Source organism: Bufo bufo, chromosome 1, assembly GCF_905171765.1.
Source record: "Bufo bufo chromosome 1, aBufBuf1.1, whole genome shotgun sequence".
Lineage (NCBI taxonomy): Eukaryota > Metazoa > Chordata > Amphibia > Anura > Bufonidae > Bufo > Bufo bufo.
In genome coordinates, this window is record NC_053389.1 from 430,435,253 (window position 1) to 430,452,805 (window position 17,553).

General features: G+C 43.6%; 1 protein-coding gene across 2 annotated transcripts in view; it reads left to right on the forward strand.

The window, feature by feature from the left end:
- Nucleotides 1–17,553, forward strand: part of UIMC1 (ubiquitin interaction motif containing 1) — a 177,273-nt gene that overhangs the window by 75,137 nt on the left and 84,583 nt on the right. For both annotated transcript variants that reach the window (XM_040406660.1, XM_040406668.1), the window contains exon 8: nucleotides 13,934–14,016. In XM_040406660.1, the coding sequence (XP_040262594.1) occupies nucleotides 13,934–14,016 (83 nt within the window). The remainder of the gene's footprint in view (nucleotides 1–13,933; nucleotides 14,017–17,553) is intronic.

The following is a 17,553-nucleotide window of genomic DNA, read 5'->3' on the forward strand; positions in this document are numbered from 1 at the left end:
CGGAACAGATCCGGACCCATTCATTCTCTATGGGGCCGGAAGAAATGCGGACAGCACACAGTGTGCTGCCCACATCCGCATTTCCGTAGCGCAGCCCCGATCTTCCGGTCAGCGGCTCCCGAAAAAAATAGAACATGTTTTATTCTTGTCCGCAATTGTGGACAGGAATAGACAGTTCTATGGGGTTACTCGCCGGGTGTATTGCGGATCTGCAATTTGCGGATCTGCAATACACTGACGGACGTGTGAATGGACCCTTGATTTAATATTTTATTGAGTCTTTAAAATTGTCCAGAAAACATTATTGTACTGCAACACCTCATAATAGTGTGTCAAACAGCATATGGTTTTATCCCCTTTTTTTTTGCCAACGTGGCTTGTAGAGGTAAAACACACGGAGAGATCAAGACTGGTGTATCCGTACAGCAGTCTCGATCTCCTTGCACTGGCATAAGATGAGCCTAATTTATTAAGAGGCAGATTCCTCTTAATAAATTAGGCGTATCGCTGCCCTGCCGTGCACGAGTAACTGAAGTCTATGGCAGTTACCGGCTGGCGCAGACCTAAGCTATAACTTACGCCACTTACTGGTGAAAGTTATAGTAAATCCAGCAGGCCATGCAAAGCTCTACCCCCTCCCTCTAAACCCCATCCTTCTCTCGGCACTTCAGAAAAGAAGCTTAAAAAGTTACAAATGATGGTGCCTATATGGCGTGCTATTGTGCCATAAATCCATTGTTAAATGTCACCCATGGTTCCAGAGTGCTACATCTGTACAAAGCTGCTCGTCTAAAAGCTGCAAAGTTCTTACCAGTAAAACCATCTGGTTTTGCAACCCCGGCTGTCACAACACTACCACTCTGCCATAGCAATGTGTAAAGGGCACCTTAAATGTATGTTTTACAGCCAAGATGAATTTTACAGGTAATAAGAGATCCCAGCCGCAAAACCGTGGCTAAACACAGCGTGCATAGTGAGCCCCATTGTCTGCAGAGAGATCCGAACACTTGAAGCTTCTTTTCTGCATTGAAGCCCTTGTCATGGAAACCCGTCACAGACTTCCATCAGTTTAATGAGGAAGAGGGGCATTCAGGGAGGACACGATCTCTTCTCCCAGCATTTCTCTCTGTACGGATTACTGCTAAGGGCTAAAATCTATATCGCGATATAATTTGAAGCATGTGCGATATAACGATATATTATTTTCAATTTTTTTTTTTAATACTTTTTATTTAATAACGATTAGCCCCCTTAGGGTCTAGAACCCTTGTCCTATTCACCCTGATAGATCTCTATCAGGGTGAATAGGACCTCACACTCTCCCTGCTGTCCAGTGCTTTGTGCACACAGCAGCAGGGAGCTTACCATGGCAGCCAGGGCTTCAGTAGTGTCCTGGCTGCCATGGTAACCGATCGCTGGCCCAGGATTACGCTGTTGGGGCTCCGATCAGAATGGGTGAGAAGGGGGGGCCCCTGCCACCAATGATTTAATACCTTGGTGAGAGCGGGGACCGCAATTTATCCTTAGAAGAGGGGGAGCAGAAGGGAGGGACTGTAGCCACTGCGCCACCAATGAATATAGTTAATGCTTGAATAAAAACGTAGCCTGCATGTGCCGGCCATATCCCATACCCGGCACCCAGCCTCTATGACTGCCCGCTGCGATCTGCCGCAATTAACCCCTCATGTCCGTTAGTTTTTTTGCCAAAGGTATGCAGAACCTTTCATTTAAATGGGTCCGCAAAAAATAAACGGAAGTTACTCCGTGTGCATTCCGTTTCCGTATGTACGTATTTTCACTCCACCAAAAATTAGAACTTGTCCTATTATTGTCCGCATTACCGACAAGGACAGTTCTGTTCTATAAGGAGCCATCTGTTCCATTCTGCAAAATATGGAATGCACACGAACATCATCCGTATTTTTTGCGGATCCGTTTTTTGTGGCCCGCAAAATACATATGGTCGTGTGCATGAGCCCTAATAGTGATCTAATGGCCAGTAGCCACTAGATCACTATTATGTGTGATCTGCATTCAGGGTAATTTTGGGAGAACACCGACTACCCTTTCCTCCTCCTGACTAAATGAAAAAATGTAAACAAAATAAAAAAATTTAAATCATAGAAGACCAATATGATAAATAAATTCTAACACTACACACGCCGTCAGGGACTATTTTTGTGTCATGGATGCATCCACATGACAGAATATATGTCATTTTAAATCCACACAAATTATTGTCTGTGACTATCTTTGGCTCTCTAGCCCTGCCAATATTTCCTCGTATGCATTCAAATAATGTTTTTTTTGTACATGGCTGCTTTGTGGCCATTTACAGATTCCACATAGCACCTAAAGACAGGAGGCGCACTAAAAGAGAAATGGAGACCTGTTCTTAGGCATCATAGCAATGATATAGTTGGGGCAAAAGTGTACATATTTGGTATTGTTACACATTTTGTGATATCTGTCTGGCTGTTTTGACTAATTATGTTAAAATACAAAAGGATAAGGGGAAGGAAATTTTTCCACTGTATTCCTATTTTCCGCTACATAAAATGTTATGACCTGAAAGTATATCGGTTCTGTCTTAGTACGACTTTAAAGCCCACTCTATGCCTAAAAAATTCGAAAATAAAATAAAAACATATTCACCAAAAGGTGAAATGTTGCTCTGGGCATCCAGTACCTATAGGCCCAAACTGTTTATGTATATGTTTTTCAGGGAAGAGCATAGATTTGCTCTATGAGAATCATGTAATGTTTCCGAACTACTTTCCATACTAGCATCATGGCTTCCATTTATAACAGAAGCCATGGCATTCTGAGGTATCTGTCGCAAGACTGAATTAACCCCTTAATGACCTGACATGTGTCACTTTATGTGGTAATAACTTTGGAACGCTTTTATTTATCCAAGCCATTCTGAGATTGTTTTCACGTGACACATTGTACTTCATGTTAGTGGTGAATTTGAGTCAATATGTTTCACCTTTATTTATAAAAAAAAATTAAAAAATGTACAGGAAATTTGGAAAAATTTCAAATTTTTGAAAACTTGAATTTCTCTGTTTTTAAGGCAGATAGTGATACCTCACAAAATAGTTATTACTTTACATTTCCCATATGTCTACTTTATGTTGGCATCATTTTGAAAATATACAGAGATAAAGCAAAAGAACACAGCGCCTCATGTGCAGTACCGTCTTGATGACAGTAAAAGTATATAGTACTTATTGCGCTTACTGAATACTGTTGTGTGGAGTCAGAACAGCTATGTGAGCCTTGCAGGTATATAACCCCACCAGCTTAGGGGATGCTTTGCTGCTGCCCGGTCTCTCCCCATCTCGTTCCACGAGCTCCAGGAGAATTTCTTGCATGATATAGGGTGAAAAAAGTGAAGGACCGCTCGTACTACGCTGCTGGCATATAGATGAGTCTTCAGTATAATTAAATGTTTCTTTATTGAATGTCAGTCGACGCGTTTCAGGGGCGGAATGCCCCCTTCATCAGGACAATATTGTCCTGATGAAGGGGGGCATTCCGCTTTTGAAACACGTAGACTGACATTCAATAAAGGAACATTTAATTATACCGAAGACTCATCTATATGCCAGCAGCGCAGTACGAGCGGTCTTTTTTCACCCTATATCCTGCAATCATTTTGAAAATGTCATCTTATTTTCTAGGACATTAGAAGGCTTTTAGCAATTCTTACATTTTTTAAGAATATTTCTAAAACCCAGCAGTTCAGTTTTGAAGTCACTTTGTGGGCCTTACATAGTAGAAACCACCCAAAAATGGCTCCATTTTAAAAACTACACCCCTCAAGTTTTGTTAACCCTTTAGGTGCTACACAAGAATTAAAGGAAAATGGAGATGAAATTTAAAAATTTCACTTTTTTCGCAGATTTATCATTTTAATAAATTTATTCCTGTGACGCAGCAAGGGTTAACAGCCAAACGAAACTCAATATCTATTACTCTGATTCTGAAGTTTACAGTAACACCCCATATGTGGTTGTCGACTGCTATATGGGCGCACGGCAGAGCTTAGAACAGATGGAGAACAATATGGCTTTTAGAGGGCAGATTTCACTGGAATAATTTTCAGGTGCTGTGTCGCATTTGAAGGTATCCTGAGGTACCCCACAGTGGAAACCTCCAAAAAGTGACCCCATTTTGGAAACTACACCCCGCAAGGATTTTTTTAAAGGGGTGTAGTGAGCACTTAGGCCCAATATGCTTTTCATAGAATGTAGAAACCCTTGGCTGTAAAGGCTGCTTCCAAATGGGAAAAAATACTTAAAGAAGGGTAGAGCCCGACCACTGGCTCCTCTGACATCTTCTCAAGGCGACATCCCCAGATTCTTTACGTGGCAATCCGCCTCACCAGGCTCCGCTCTCCACGGCCGCGTCATGCGCTCCCAAGATGGCGTCGACACCCGTGCCATGTGACCTTCAGAAGCGATACAAGAGGCACCTGGGGGAGCCCTGCTTCACACTCAGGCAAGTGCCGTTCAGCGTCTGGGCCCTCCATCCTTGCCTCTGCTGACTCCCAGGCACGACTCCATAGCCCAGACCGGACCCTCCCGGCTACTCCTACATCGCGCTCCCCACGTGCGCACACCGACCTTGCCGCCATCCACCTGCTGGAACCTCTGCTCTCCTCTGCAGCACCATTGTTCATGGCTGCATACCAAGTCAGTCCTGGGGACTCATCCCCTTCCTCGCAGACTGCAGCTCTGCAAACTGCTAGCCCTGCCACTTCAATGGCTCTTGCTCTAGGACCCCCAGTTAACCCCTTCTGGCCCAGTGAGCATTCGCCCATAGCTCCTACCGTGCCAAACAACTTAGGCACACGTCAGGAGCCCCTCTGGCGAGCTATCGCCACCCAGGCCCTCATCTCCAGGGACGGCCCTCAAACCGCCATCAAGGGTCCCCCAAGCTTCATGTCTCCTCTCCTCCCACTGAGCAGGACCCTCTTCGCCCCCCTTCTCACTCTCCCGGACCCTCTCTGGCGGCATCCCCACACTGGTCCACGGGATCTTCTTGGGACGATTCTCATCCACAGTCCTCTAGAGCACCCTCTCTTGGATCCAAGGTCACGACTGACCCTGCAGCTCAGCCCCTTCAGAGACTCTTCCTTCACACCTCCTTGAGACTTCCACCCTCCGCAGACCTATTTGATGAGGATTCCAGACCGCCAACCATGGCAGATTTGCTTACTCTTATCTGCTCTCTACCTTCTAAAGCGGACCTGTTCAGCTTTGCTACCAGCATCCTACAAGAATATAAAAAGGAATTTTCCCAGGTCCGCTCTGAGCTAGCTGTGCTCGACACCAAAATTAATTCTGCTACACAAGACCATGTAAACCTGGCCGCTACTGTCCAAGCTCTACAGGGGTCTCTCCTTCTTGATTCGGTATGTGCTGCGGACCTGGCCACCACCTTCACTAACTTTCTTTCTGATCACAGCGCAGACCCTACTCCTCTTCCACTTCAATGGGAAGCCTTGAAATGTGTCCTGTGCGGAGTTCTAATCACTGCTCCCGTCTCAAGAAGGAGAAAGCATATTGCCTTAAATTTGTGCTACACAAAGTTGCCTCCTTGGAGCTTGCCCACAAGCAAACCCTATCCTTGCTGACTCTTCGTGATCTTCATAATGCACATTTAGACGCTTAACGCCTCCTATGAATATGGAAACAAGAGTGGGCATTTTCTGGAAAGGGCTCTCAGGGGGCAATTAGCCACTTCACACATCCCTGCTATTAAAACCTCTGCGGACCGAATGGTACATACCACTGCAGAAATTGCTTCCTCTTATCCCTCTTTCTACTCTGGGCTCTCCAACTTACCCAGCTCCCCCCTAACACAACCTGACTGTGCGCCTGAATCCCTCTCTCTGCCCCCTAGGCTATCTGAATCAGAGGCTGCTAGCCTAAAAGCGCCATTCACAGAAGGCGAACTTCAAGCGGTCCTCAAGTCTCTGCCGGGGGGGCAGGAGCCCAGGCCCGGATGGGTTCACGGCCAGGTTATATAAATCCTTCTCAACTTCTCTCTCCCCTTTCTTGCTTCGGGTCTTTAATACAGTGTCCCCTGGGCTTCCCTTTCCGGCACAGACCACTGAGGCTCATATTGCGGTCATCCCCAAGCCTGGTAAGGACCCGCATTTATATGCTAGCTATCGTCCCATTTCTCTCCTAAATGTTGATCTTAAATTATTTGCCAAACTATTAGCTAATAGATTGAATGTCTTTTTACCCTCAATTATCCATCCTAACCAGGTGGGGTTCGTACCAGGGCGGGAAGTTCGGGATAACACCCTCAAAACAATGGACATCATCCACCACGCAAAGACAAACAAGATCCCTCTCATGATCCTGTCCTTAGCCGCTGAAAAGGCTGCATCTCCTGACACTCTATCTGTTCTGGCCTCCCTCATATGGGTGTAGGTCCAGGATTTCTGTCAAAGATCTTCAGTATGTGCCAACAACCCTCGGCACGAGTCAAGGTTAATGGTACTCTCTCCCCTTCCTTTTCCATCCACAACGGGACAAGACAAGGCTGCCCATTGTCTCCTTTGTTTTGTGTCCTAGTTATGGAGCATCTAATGTCCTCTATATGGGCCAATCCGGACATATCCGGAGTAACAACTGGCGATCACAAATACAAATGTGCAACCTTTGCGGATGACCTTCTGCTCTATGTAACTAATCCCCACATTTCCCTGCCATCCTTGCTCCGTGAGGTCTCCCGCTTTAGCGATTGGACCAATTTCAAAATCAACATGACTAAATCTGAGGCCCTAAACATCTCCCTTCCCACCACCTTGGTTGCATCTCTCAAGACCTCCTTCCCCTTTGCCTGGCCACCGAATGGGATAACATACCTAGGTATAAAAATCGCCGCTGACCTGTCGCGACTCTATAGATTAAACTTCACCCCCCTTTTCCAACAATTCCAGAGGGACTTGGAGGCCTGGTGTCAACGTGATTTCTCCTGGTTTGGTAGAATTAGTATATTAAAGATGACCCTGTTACCAAAATTACTCTCCTGCAGACCATCCCCCTCCGTCTTCCAGCCGTATTCTGGTTCCAAGTACGCCGATGCTTCACGCCATTTGTATGGTCAGACCACGGATTAACTGGCTAATACTGACCCGTCCTAAAGAAGCGGGGGCTTGCTCTCCCGCACTGCCGTCTCTACTACCATTCTGCCGCCTACGCCTGGCTCCTGGACATGATGCGCACTGACCCCTCCAAATCCTGGGTACATATAGCGCATGATTCCTCCTTTTGCGCTTTGACGTAACTCCCGTGGTTGACAGGCACTTCATGCTTCACTTCTTCTCAGCTTACTTTCACGGCCCATCACACGATATTAGCATACATAAATCGTTCTACCTCTCTCATTGATCCTAAAGGTCCCATGGTCCCAATCACTGACCACCCGCGCTTCCCTCCAGGGCACTCACCTCATCCCTTCCTCAAAGGCATGAAAACACGCCCACTTTGATTTTGCCATGTCCTCTCGGGCTCTTCCCTGAAACCCGTGGCTCAACTACTAGGGAGCCCCTCCCCTTTACCATGTAGTTCCTTTGAGTACCTGCAGCTACAGCACTTCTACTCTTCTATGAATAAATCCCATACATTAAGTCAGAAACTCACAGCATTCGAACAAATGTGCATAGCACCCTCAGCAGTACTTCGGAACATATCAACTATATATAAACTACTATTAAATCAACGCTCCTTACAACTCCCCCACTTTTGTCAGGCCTGGGAAGGGGATATAGGTACACAGTTCACTCTACCCCAGTGGAATAAGAGTTTTCTCTTGTCCCATAAAGCGCTGATCTCTACTAAGGCCCAAGAAACAAGCTATAAAATCCTATCTCGGTGGTACAGGGTGCCCGCGCTTCTCCATAAGTGGTTTCCTACAGTGTCTGACCACTGCTGGAGATGTCACGCAGATGAGGGAACTTTGATCCATATTTGGTGGCAGTGTACTGTCTTGCGCCCCTTCTGGAACTTTATACATAAAACCATTAGGGGGGTGATGGGCATTCCTATACAAAACTCTCCTTAAAACTCTTTTGCTGTTTATTCTTGACCTAAACATTCCTGCCTACAAGAATTCACTCCTGAAATAGATGATTCAGGCAGCAAAAGCTGTCATTCCACGACATTGGAAATCTCCCTCCCCTCCTTCACCAGAGGAGTGGTTCGAGGAAATCGCATTATACCAAAGAATGGAGGACTTAAACAGTGTGACACCCCTAGATTCCTCACGATTCCTGAAGACTTGGGGCCTATAGGACGCGTTCCGCGCTTCGGAGATGTTCCAGAATACACAGATATGACCGTTTACACTTATCTCCCTACCCCGTCCTTACCCTCCCCCCCCGCCTCCTTCCACATTGTCTTTTGTGTATCACTTCTTATCTTTGAGTTAATATACCAGTTGTTATATTTCAGGTCTACTTATTGTCCGTGCTGTTGCGTGGCTTATCATTCTTTGAGTACCATATGTTATACGTGCTCTTCCATAATGTATCTTCATTATAAGCCTGTATCACTTGCTTTTGAAAAGAATATGTTACACTGAAAATCTTAATAAAAACGGAGTAAAATGTCACTTTAGGCCCAAGTTTTTCATTGTCACAAGGGGTAACAGGAGAAAGTCACCACAATATTTGTCACCCTTTTTCTCCTGAACACGGCAACATCCCATATGTGGTTGTCGACTGCTGCATAGGCGCACAGCAGAGCTTAGAACAGATGGAGCACAATATGGTTTTTGGAGGGCAGATTTCACTGAAATAATTTTCAGGTGCTGTGTCACATTTGAAGTTACCCGGAGGAACCCCAAAATGTGACCCCATTTTGGAAAGTACACCCCTAAAGTATTCATCTAGGGATGTAGTGAGAATTTTATTATTTTACGGTATTCATCTAGTGGTATAATGAGAATTTATTTTAACATTTTGGAGTTTGTCTAATTTTCCAAATTATAATTGGCTAATAATATAATGAAATGTGGAGTGTTAAAAAACTGTGGATTGCATAATAAATTAAAAATGGCCAAAAGTGCATAAAATAAGTAAAAAAATATGTAACTTGATTAAATTAATAATCTAGGGAAGTATGGTAAATGCGGAAACACTGCTTAATGCAAAGTCCAGGCTTATCTGGACAAGTGTCATATTGATATATGGAATCCTGCCGTATCCCATTCTTGTAACAGACCCTACATCTCTTTTGGGCTCTGCTTTTTTTTCGCAGTAGGGGGCACCTCTGATGGGAAATGTTGCCCTGGGATAATTCTGCTGTCATGACTAGATGACGCTATCCCACTGCTATCCTGGCGCTGCTCTCCAAATATTACATTTTTAATTATTTGTTTTTGAAAATCAAGATATGGTCCTTGGTTCCCTGCTTTTTGGAACACGACAAAAGAATTATACAGGGCTACTTGCATAAGGTGGGCTGCGAGTTTCTTATACCAAATGCGGGATTTCCTGACCGTGCTTTAGGGCTGCAGCATTTGGTCTGCAAGGTCCATCCCACCCATATATTTATTGTAATCCTGTATTCAGGTGGTATTTGTGCCCCGCATAGGAACAAAGCTGTTACTGTCTGGATGTATAGATGTCATTATGAGGACATCTTTTTTTGTCTCGATATTTTACAAGTAAGATGTCCCCACTGCAAAGGCTCTTTATTTCCCCAGACTTAAATTTTTCGTTCACAAAAGGCTTGGGCAGGCCTCTTTGATTGCGGCGTGTGGTGCCACAAGCCACTGTCTTTCTGAATGAAAGGCACCTGAAAAGGGGTACGCTGGTGTGATAATTGTCGACGTACAAGTGGTACCGCTTATCTAAAAGAGAGTGCAAAAGATCTGACACTATTTTACCTGCCACATTGAGGAAAGGGGGGCATTCAGGAGGGCAAAACTGGGTATCTTTGCCTTCATACACTCTAAATTTATAGGTGTAGCCAGATCCGCTCTCACAGAGCTTATAAATTTTTAGCCCAAATCGTGCCCTCTTCCTTGGCAAATATTGGCGAAATGGAAGCCTGTCTTTAAAAAGGACAAGTGACTCGTCCACATTAATTTTTTTTCCCCTGATGTATAGGCCTCTTGAAATTTATAATTTATAAGGGGCCTAATTTTATAAAGCCTGTCATGGCTGGGGTCATCACTTGGGGGCACTGTGTGTTGTCAGCGAAATGAAGAAATCGCAGGATTGTCTCAAATCGCTGTTTTGTCATTACTTCCCTGTACTTTTGGGTATCGTACAACACATCAGATGACCAATAAGATCTCATAGTGTTATTTTTTTTTTATGAGACCCATATTTAGAAGGAGGCCCCAAAAATTTTAAATGTCCGCCACAACAACAGGGCACCATACGCCATTCTTGCCGTAATATGAGGTGGGGTGACTAGCGATGAATTGAGCAGCGTATAAATTGCTCTGCTCAACCATCAAATTTAGCAGTTCTTCTGATAAGATTTTAAATATTCCACCCCCCTAAACCCCATAACATCATAACGGATGCCTGTGACAGAATTAAATTCTGGAACAGACGGAGTATATGAATCTGTGGGTATCCATTCTGGGTCAATCGCGCTAGTGCATGGCAAAGAGTCTCGTCTGCGACTTTGCTGTTGCTCGTCATCACTAGTGTTAGTTCGACAAAACTAGTGATGTCTCGTCATCACTAGTTTGACGATGTCGAAATTTGAAACTGTTCTGTCTCGCTTGCACTTTCTGTATCAGAGCAGATAAATGCGTATGCCTCCTCTGCCATATACATACGCTGAGCCATTTTATACGATGCAAACTACAACTTATATATATATATATATATATATATATATATATATATATATATATATATATATATAAAATTACTAAAAACGATCTAATTACCAGTAATTTTAATATATATATTATTTTTTATTATATACCGTATTTTTCGCCCTATGAGGTGCACTCCTCTCCCCACCCCCACCCCCCCAAAAGTGCATCTTATGGGGCGAATGCTGCCATTTTTACTCTGCTAACACTGATACACCGCCGGGCCGCGATGCTGCACAGCACAGCCTGCGATGTATCAGCGGGGAAGAAGGAGGGGCTGGAGGCCGGCAACTGGTGTTGAAATCGTGGCGAGGCCCGGTGCAGTCACTGTACTCTATTACAACGGGCCCCGCTCACAGCAGTATTTATATGTAAAGTCATGGGTAAAGCGATCCTCTGCAGCAGTAGCACAATCCACGTAGTACTCACTATGAAACTCCCGTAGCAAGCAGGCTGGCTGGCAGCGTAACGTCACTCACTTCGTCACGTGCCTGCTCCGCCTGCTTCATTAATAAAGTGGGAGGAGCATGCACGTGACGAAGTGAGTGACCGGCCAGCCTGCCTGCTATGGGATTGCTATACCTTAACAAAGCTTTACCCATGACTTCACTTTATATATGAATACTGCTGTGATCGGGGCCCGGTGTAAAAGAGTACAGTGACTGCACCAGGCCCCACCGCGATTTCAACAGCAGTTGCCGGCCTCCACCCCCGTATTGAGGGGTCACTATAGGGGTCACTGTTATGGCTGAATCTGTGGATTACACATATATAGCATCCTATGCTATATATGTGTCATCCACAGATCGCCCCCATAGCAGTGTCATCCACAGATCCCCCTGATAACATTGTAATCCACAGATCCCCCCCCGATAACAGTGTCATCCACAGATCCCCCCGATAACAGTGTCATCCACAGATCCCCCCGATAACAGTGTCATCCACAGATCCCCCCGATAACAGTGTCATCCACAGATCCCCCCGATAACAGTGTCATCCACAGATCCCCCCGATAAGTGTTATCCACAGATCCCCCCGATAACAGTGTTATCCACAGATCCCCCCGATAACATTGTCATCCACAGATCCCCCCGATAACATTGTCATCCACAGATCCCCCCGATAACAGTGTCATCCACGGATCCCCCGATAACAGTGTCATCCACAGATCCCCCCCCCATAACTGTGTCATCCACGGATCCCCCCATAACTGTGTCATCCACGGATCCCCCCATAACGGTGTCATCCACGGATCCCCATAATAGTGTCAACAGACCACCATTAGTTCAAAACCCACCAAAAGCACACCTTTTGGTTCAAAACTCTTTTATTTTTATTTTCCTCCTCAAAAACCTAGGTGCGTCATAGGGCGAAAAATACGGTTATTATTATTATTATTTTTTACAAACGCCTAACTCTAAGGGCTGTTTCACATGAGCGAGTCCATTGCGGGAATCACGCTCCGTGTGTGAGTGTGATCCTCTGCTCTTAACTTGCAGGAGCGCACGGCATTATCATGATTTATTATGCGATGTGTCTCTGCATGGCCTTTTTTTCTACAGAATCATACTGACAGCTTTATGTCACTATGATTCTGTGGAAAAAAGGCCATGCAGAGACACATAGCATTATAAATCAAGTCCAGAGCGGAGGATCACATTCACACACGGAGCGTGATTCCCGCAATGTACTCGTTCGTGTGAAGCAGCCCTAAAACTAACCTCAACTATTTCAAGCTACCTACTGACCTATATACTTCACAATTTTATAAAAAGAAAAAAAAAACACTGAAGTTCTGTGGGGAGGAAAGGTGGTTGGAGGATGTGGTGTCAGGGGAACAGTGTGTGTGGGGTGTTTATTTGCTTGTGGGCACTCTGACAGGAGACCAGCACAACGCAGCTCCGATCTCCTGAAGTGTAACTGTCAGAATGAGGAGATCGGAGCTGCTCTGTGTGATTTTTGTTCCCTGCTGGCAAGTCGGACGCGCTGCGATAGGTCACTCAGATCTGAGTGACCAAACACAGCAATTGGGAAACAGGGACCGCTGTGATTGGTCCCCTGATGGGTGTCCGGACAGCTCTGCTGCTCTGTTAAGATGCCAGTGTCACCGTATACTTGCGGTGACACTTTCATTTAATGACGTACTGTGCACGTCATGATGCGGTAACTAACACCACATCATGACGTACATAGTACGTCATTCGTCACTAAGGGGTTAAACAGCAGCATATATCATTGTCTTGTAAAATGGTGTCTCAGGGTTTCCGTCAGTTTGACACCAAGAATAGTGCTGCATGCTGCACTGGTCTTGCCGAATATGTTGGCAATATATAAGCAACAGGAAATGAATGAATCGAATATTTTGGTTAATTAAAGGGGTTGTTCACCCCCTTTCAGGCAGACCTACAGCATGACTAAACCTGGAGATGGAATCATACTTACCTGATCCCCACCACTGGGTTCCGGCTCCTTCGCACCCCTGGCATCGCTGCAAATATCCGCTCTCCCCTCGTCAACATCCAACATCTGACTGGCAACAGCGGTAACGTGTCCCTATGGATCACATGATGCATGGGGAACGCATAAGGCTAGCTTAAGACAAACATATTAATTCTGGGAGACATGCTTCTTGTGTCAGAGCTATTTTTTGGCCTGAATGCTGCGTCTGTGAAGTGATAATGATTTCTAATGTTGTGAATTTCAGTCTCACCGATGATCTACTGAACTTTGTTCATTGTGTGATAACCGTTCAGTAGATCAGCGGTGACACTGGAATTCACAACATTATAATGTTTCCAGGTTACTTCACAGGTGCAGTGTCCAGGCTGGGAATAGTGCTCACACAAGGAGCGTGTTTTCCGGAATGAACACCGCTGTCTAAAATTAGCCTTTGTATGCTTTCCTTCATAAGTCCAGCCACACTGGCGGGTCTGCCCGAAAGGTTCTGACCTGATGGATGAGAGATGTGTGTGGGAGTTTGCTATAATGTAGGAGATTGCCGCGAAACACTGCAAATTTATAGTTATTGATTCTTTTGGATAATTTATACCATTTGTATTTACAGAAACACAGCCTTGTCCAGCTAAGCAGGAGGAATCTGACAAAGAGGATCAAACTGATATAACAGAGAACAGCTCAGATCCCCAGGTAACACTGAAAGCAGATGAAGAGGAAAATTGACTAGATAAATATACTAATGTTGTCTTATGACCATATAGTAAAGAGGCTTTCCTTCACGGACATTTATGGAATATCCACAGAATATGCTGTAAATATATTAAAATAGGTAGAGGGTCACCCCACCCATACATCTATCCAAAATTCCTACTTGCTTCCCATAGGCTTTAAAGGCACTGGTTCTTATGTGCAGCAACATCTCGTGGCTGGATGTGGCCATCTCCACCTGAGGAACACAATTCACCCCTTTTAAAGACTCATTTTTAATATTAAAACAACAAACGGATAAGCCCATGGAGCGGCATGTCTGCCGCTCCATTCATACTGGGAGAACAGGCCCATGTTCCCGTGATTGGTGGGGGCCCCAGCAGTTGGACCCCTGCTGCCAGACACTTATCCATTAATTATAGCATAAAATGTAGTGGGAAGCAGTAAAAAGAATTCCAAATGGGGTGTAATAATAAAAAAAAAATAATAAAATGCAATTCTTCCACCGGTTTACAGGTTTTGTTCCCATGGCAAAACTGGTCATGCCCTTCATTCTCTGGGTCAGTACGATTACAACGATGTCTCATATGTATAGGTTCTTTATGTCTAAATAGTGTAAAAATAAATTAAAACTTTAATTAAATTTTTTTTTTTTTTTTACATCACCATATTCTGACCCCCATAACCTTTATATACTTATGTCTACTGAGCTGTTTAGGGGCTCATTTTTTGCAGGACAATCCGTAGTTTTTATTGATACCATTTTGGAGTGTGCGTGACTTTTTGATCACATTTTATTACATTGTTTTGGGTAAGAGAAGCAATGAAAAAATGGCAAATCAGCCATTTTGACCCTTTTTTCCATTGCGCCATTCGCCATATTTGAATTTTTTTTTTTAATATATTTTAATAGTATGTACGTTTATATTTATTGTTATTTAGGTATTTTTTAATTATATGGAAAGGGGATTGATTTAAACTTTTTTTTATTTTGTAAAAAAAATGCTATTTTTTGGGATAATTTTGAAGCTCATATATGAGCCTATAAATTTGTTTATTTTTTATTTTTTTTATTTTGTACTATCAGGGATTTTTAAAATTTGGGTTTAGACTGAAAATTGCTTATGTCTTATCCTGGGCTGCCATCTGGTGGCAAAAATAAGAATTGCAGTGTGAACACTATCAGCCTCGTCAATGCCCTCAATGGCCACAGGGGGTGTCGGTAGGAAACCCGAAAGCCCGAGCTTCAGGGTTTTTGCACATTTAAATGCTGTGACTCACTTGAACACGGCATCTAAAGCCTTTAATTGCCACGATCGGCATTATTGCCGGTCACAGTAACTAGCTGCAGCACAGACTTGCCGGCCATGACGCCCGCTGCACGTGCGATTCAGCGCCAAAGGGTTAAAGGATCCCCTATCCTGTCTTAATGGGACGACCTCTGTAATTAATTTTGAAGCGATATTACATGGAGGTGTCTGTGGTATAAGGTGAAGTGCAGTGGATTCTCTTCGTACATGTCTGTGTGTATAAAGTGCTGCGTGGCATTCTGACAATTTGTTGGGTATCTGCTTTCAGAAACTATATGGGTATGGGGTTAGTATGATTTTTTTTATTTTGTAATTTTAAGTTTTATTTTGGCATGTCAAAACTGAGAAACTTGCCTTGGCTACCTGTGGTGCACAATGTTCAAACACCTGTGTCTGCTCACAGACACATTCTTGCAACTTTGTATCAAAGCGTATTATTTTTTTTCTTAAAAGTGGATAAAAGTGTCACCCAAGCAGAAAGTAATATGGTCCACGTCTCTTAAAAATAAAAGTTCAAGTTGTCAAGACTTACATTCATATGTCATAAAAACACCAGAACTGGAAAGCCCAAATATCTGGTTAGCAGTCTATAAAATACAGGGATTACAGTCTTTGAAAAGAAAGGGACCTCCAAAACCTATATATTTCCTGAGAGCAGACAACCTGATAATTGCAGTTGCCTTGACAGACTGTTGACAACCATGTCCACCTTCAACTAAATGTGTGACAAACAGGAATAATAAAAAAAAAAAAATGCATCAAAACAAACATTTGTACCTAAAATGCATATCCAAGCAGGAGCTTACTCATAAAAACAATGTAAATGTAATATATTAAGGGGTGCAAATATATACAGCACACATATACTTTAATGAGCGCTCATCCTCTTAAAAACACTAGAATAGAAGCCTTGTATCTTCATGGAACGTTACAGCAAACAGTGATTATTAACAAAAATTGCACAAAAATTCAAATTTGCAACTAAGATGTGTACTCTAACAGAGACCTTTTGCAAATAAAATACAGTCTACAAAAAAAAGACGTAAGATATGAGGAGTTCATACATACCACACTCAGTGCTGCATGTAGTGTATAATTTCGACCCCCCCCCCCCCATCCCATATAAACTGTAATTTTAATTAACAATGATAAATTCCTGAACCTAATGCATTAGCTAAGGCCAGGTTTAGACAGGTATAATATGGGTGCTTTATTACTCAAGTATTATGGACTCAACCCCTGAACCTCCTGTAGTTAACCTGTTCTGGTAGGTCCAGGAGTTGTATCCATATTATGGCCACAAAAAGCCACTGCATTACACCCCTCTGAAATGCATTTGAATAGTGTTCTTTAAAAAAAAAAAAAAAAAAACTACAGTAATTGAAACAATCATTTATCGTGAGCGTGTCAAAAATGTGTTAGATATTTCTCTATGTGTGATAGTTATAGCTATTACTGCAGCGTCTAACAGGTATCGCTAGAGAAGCAGTCTGCGTATTTTACACTATTGATTGGTTATGGACTGGATATGGACATTGTAAAATTAAAGGTTCATTGATATTTGTGTGTTTGTGTTGCCTTTGCTTCAGCATACATCTGGGCCATGGCATCCATAAATGGCCTAACTAGGCACAGAGTGGGGATTAGATGAGCAAGCATTCATCTTCTCATTCTTTTTCTGGAAAAAAGACCACCCAAGTTTGCGTTGTGAATAATGAGTGATGGGGGTTAATAACATGCACAGAAGTCCATGTTATCTTCCCCTTGTAGGCATGTACAAGAGACATGTTATGCCTATGCCTGTGCAGCTTGTCAGCACTGCCCACCCTTCTCCTCCTCGGCTGGCTGAGGTCTCAACTGGAAAAGGGGGGCTGCTTTCTCCTGGTATATCTTGGGCTGTGTAACTCCGCTTTAAAGGGATTATTTCAGCAATATTACGCATATAGACCTGATTACATGTTATTGGAGGTCTTCTATAGCATGTTAGAAATATACCAGTATGTAACTTATGATTGCTGTGGTTTTGTTGAAAAATTATTTTATTATACAGTATAGGCAAATCACTTGTGAAAAAAGCCCAAGGGGCTGTCCTAATCTAGCCGTCAGCTTTATTTATTTTTTAAGATGACGCGTGCGCAGTTCTTTCCATGAGACTAATGCCAGCACAGGGATGGGTGACAAGTAAAAGCGCTCATGCAAGATTATAGTG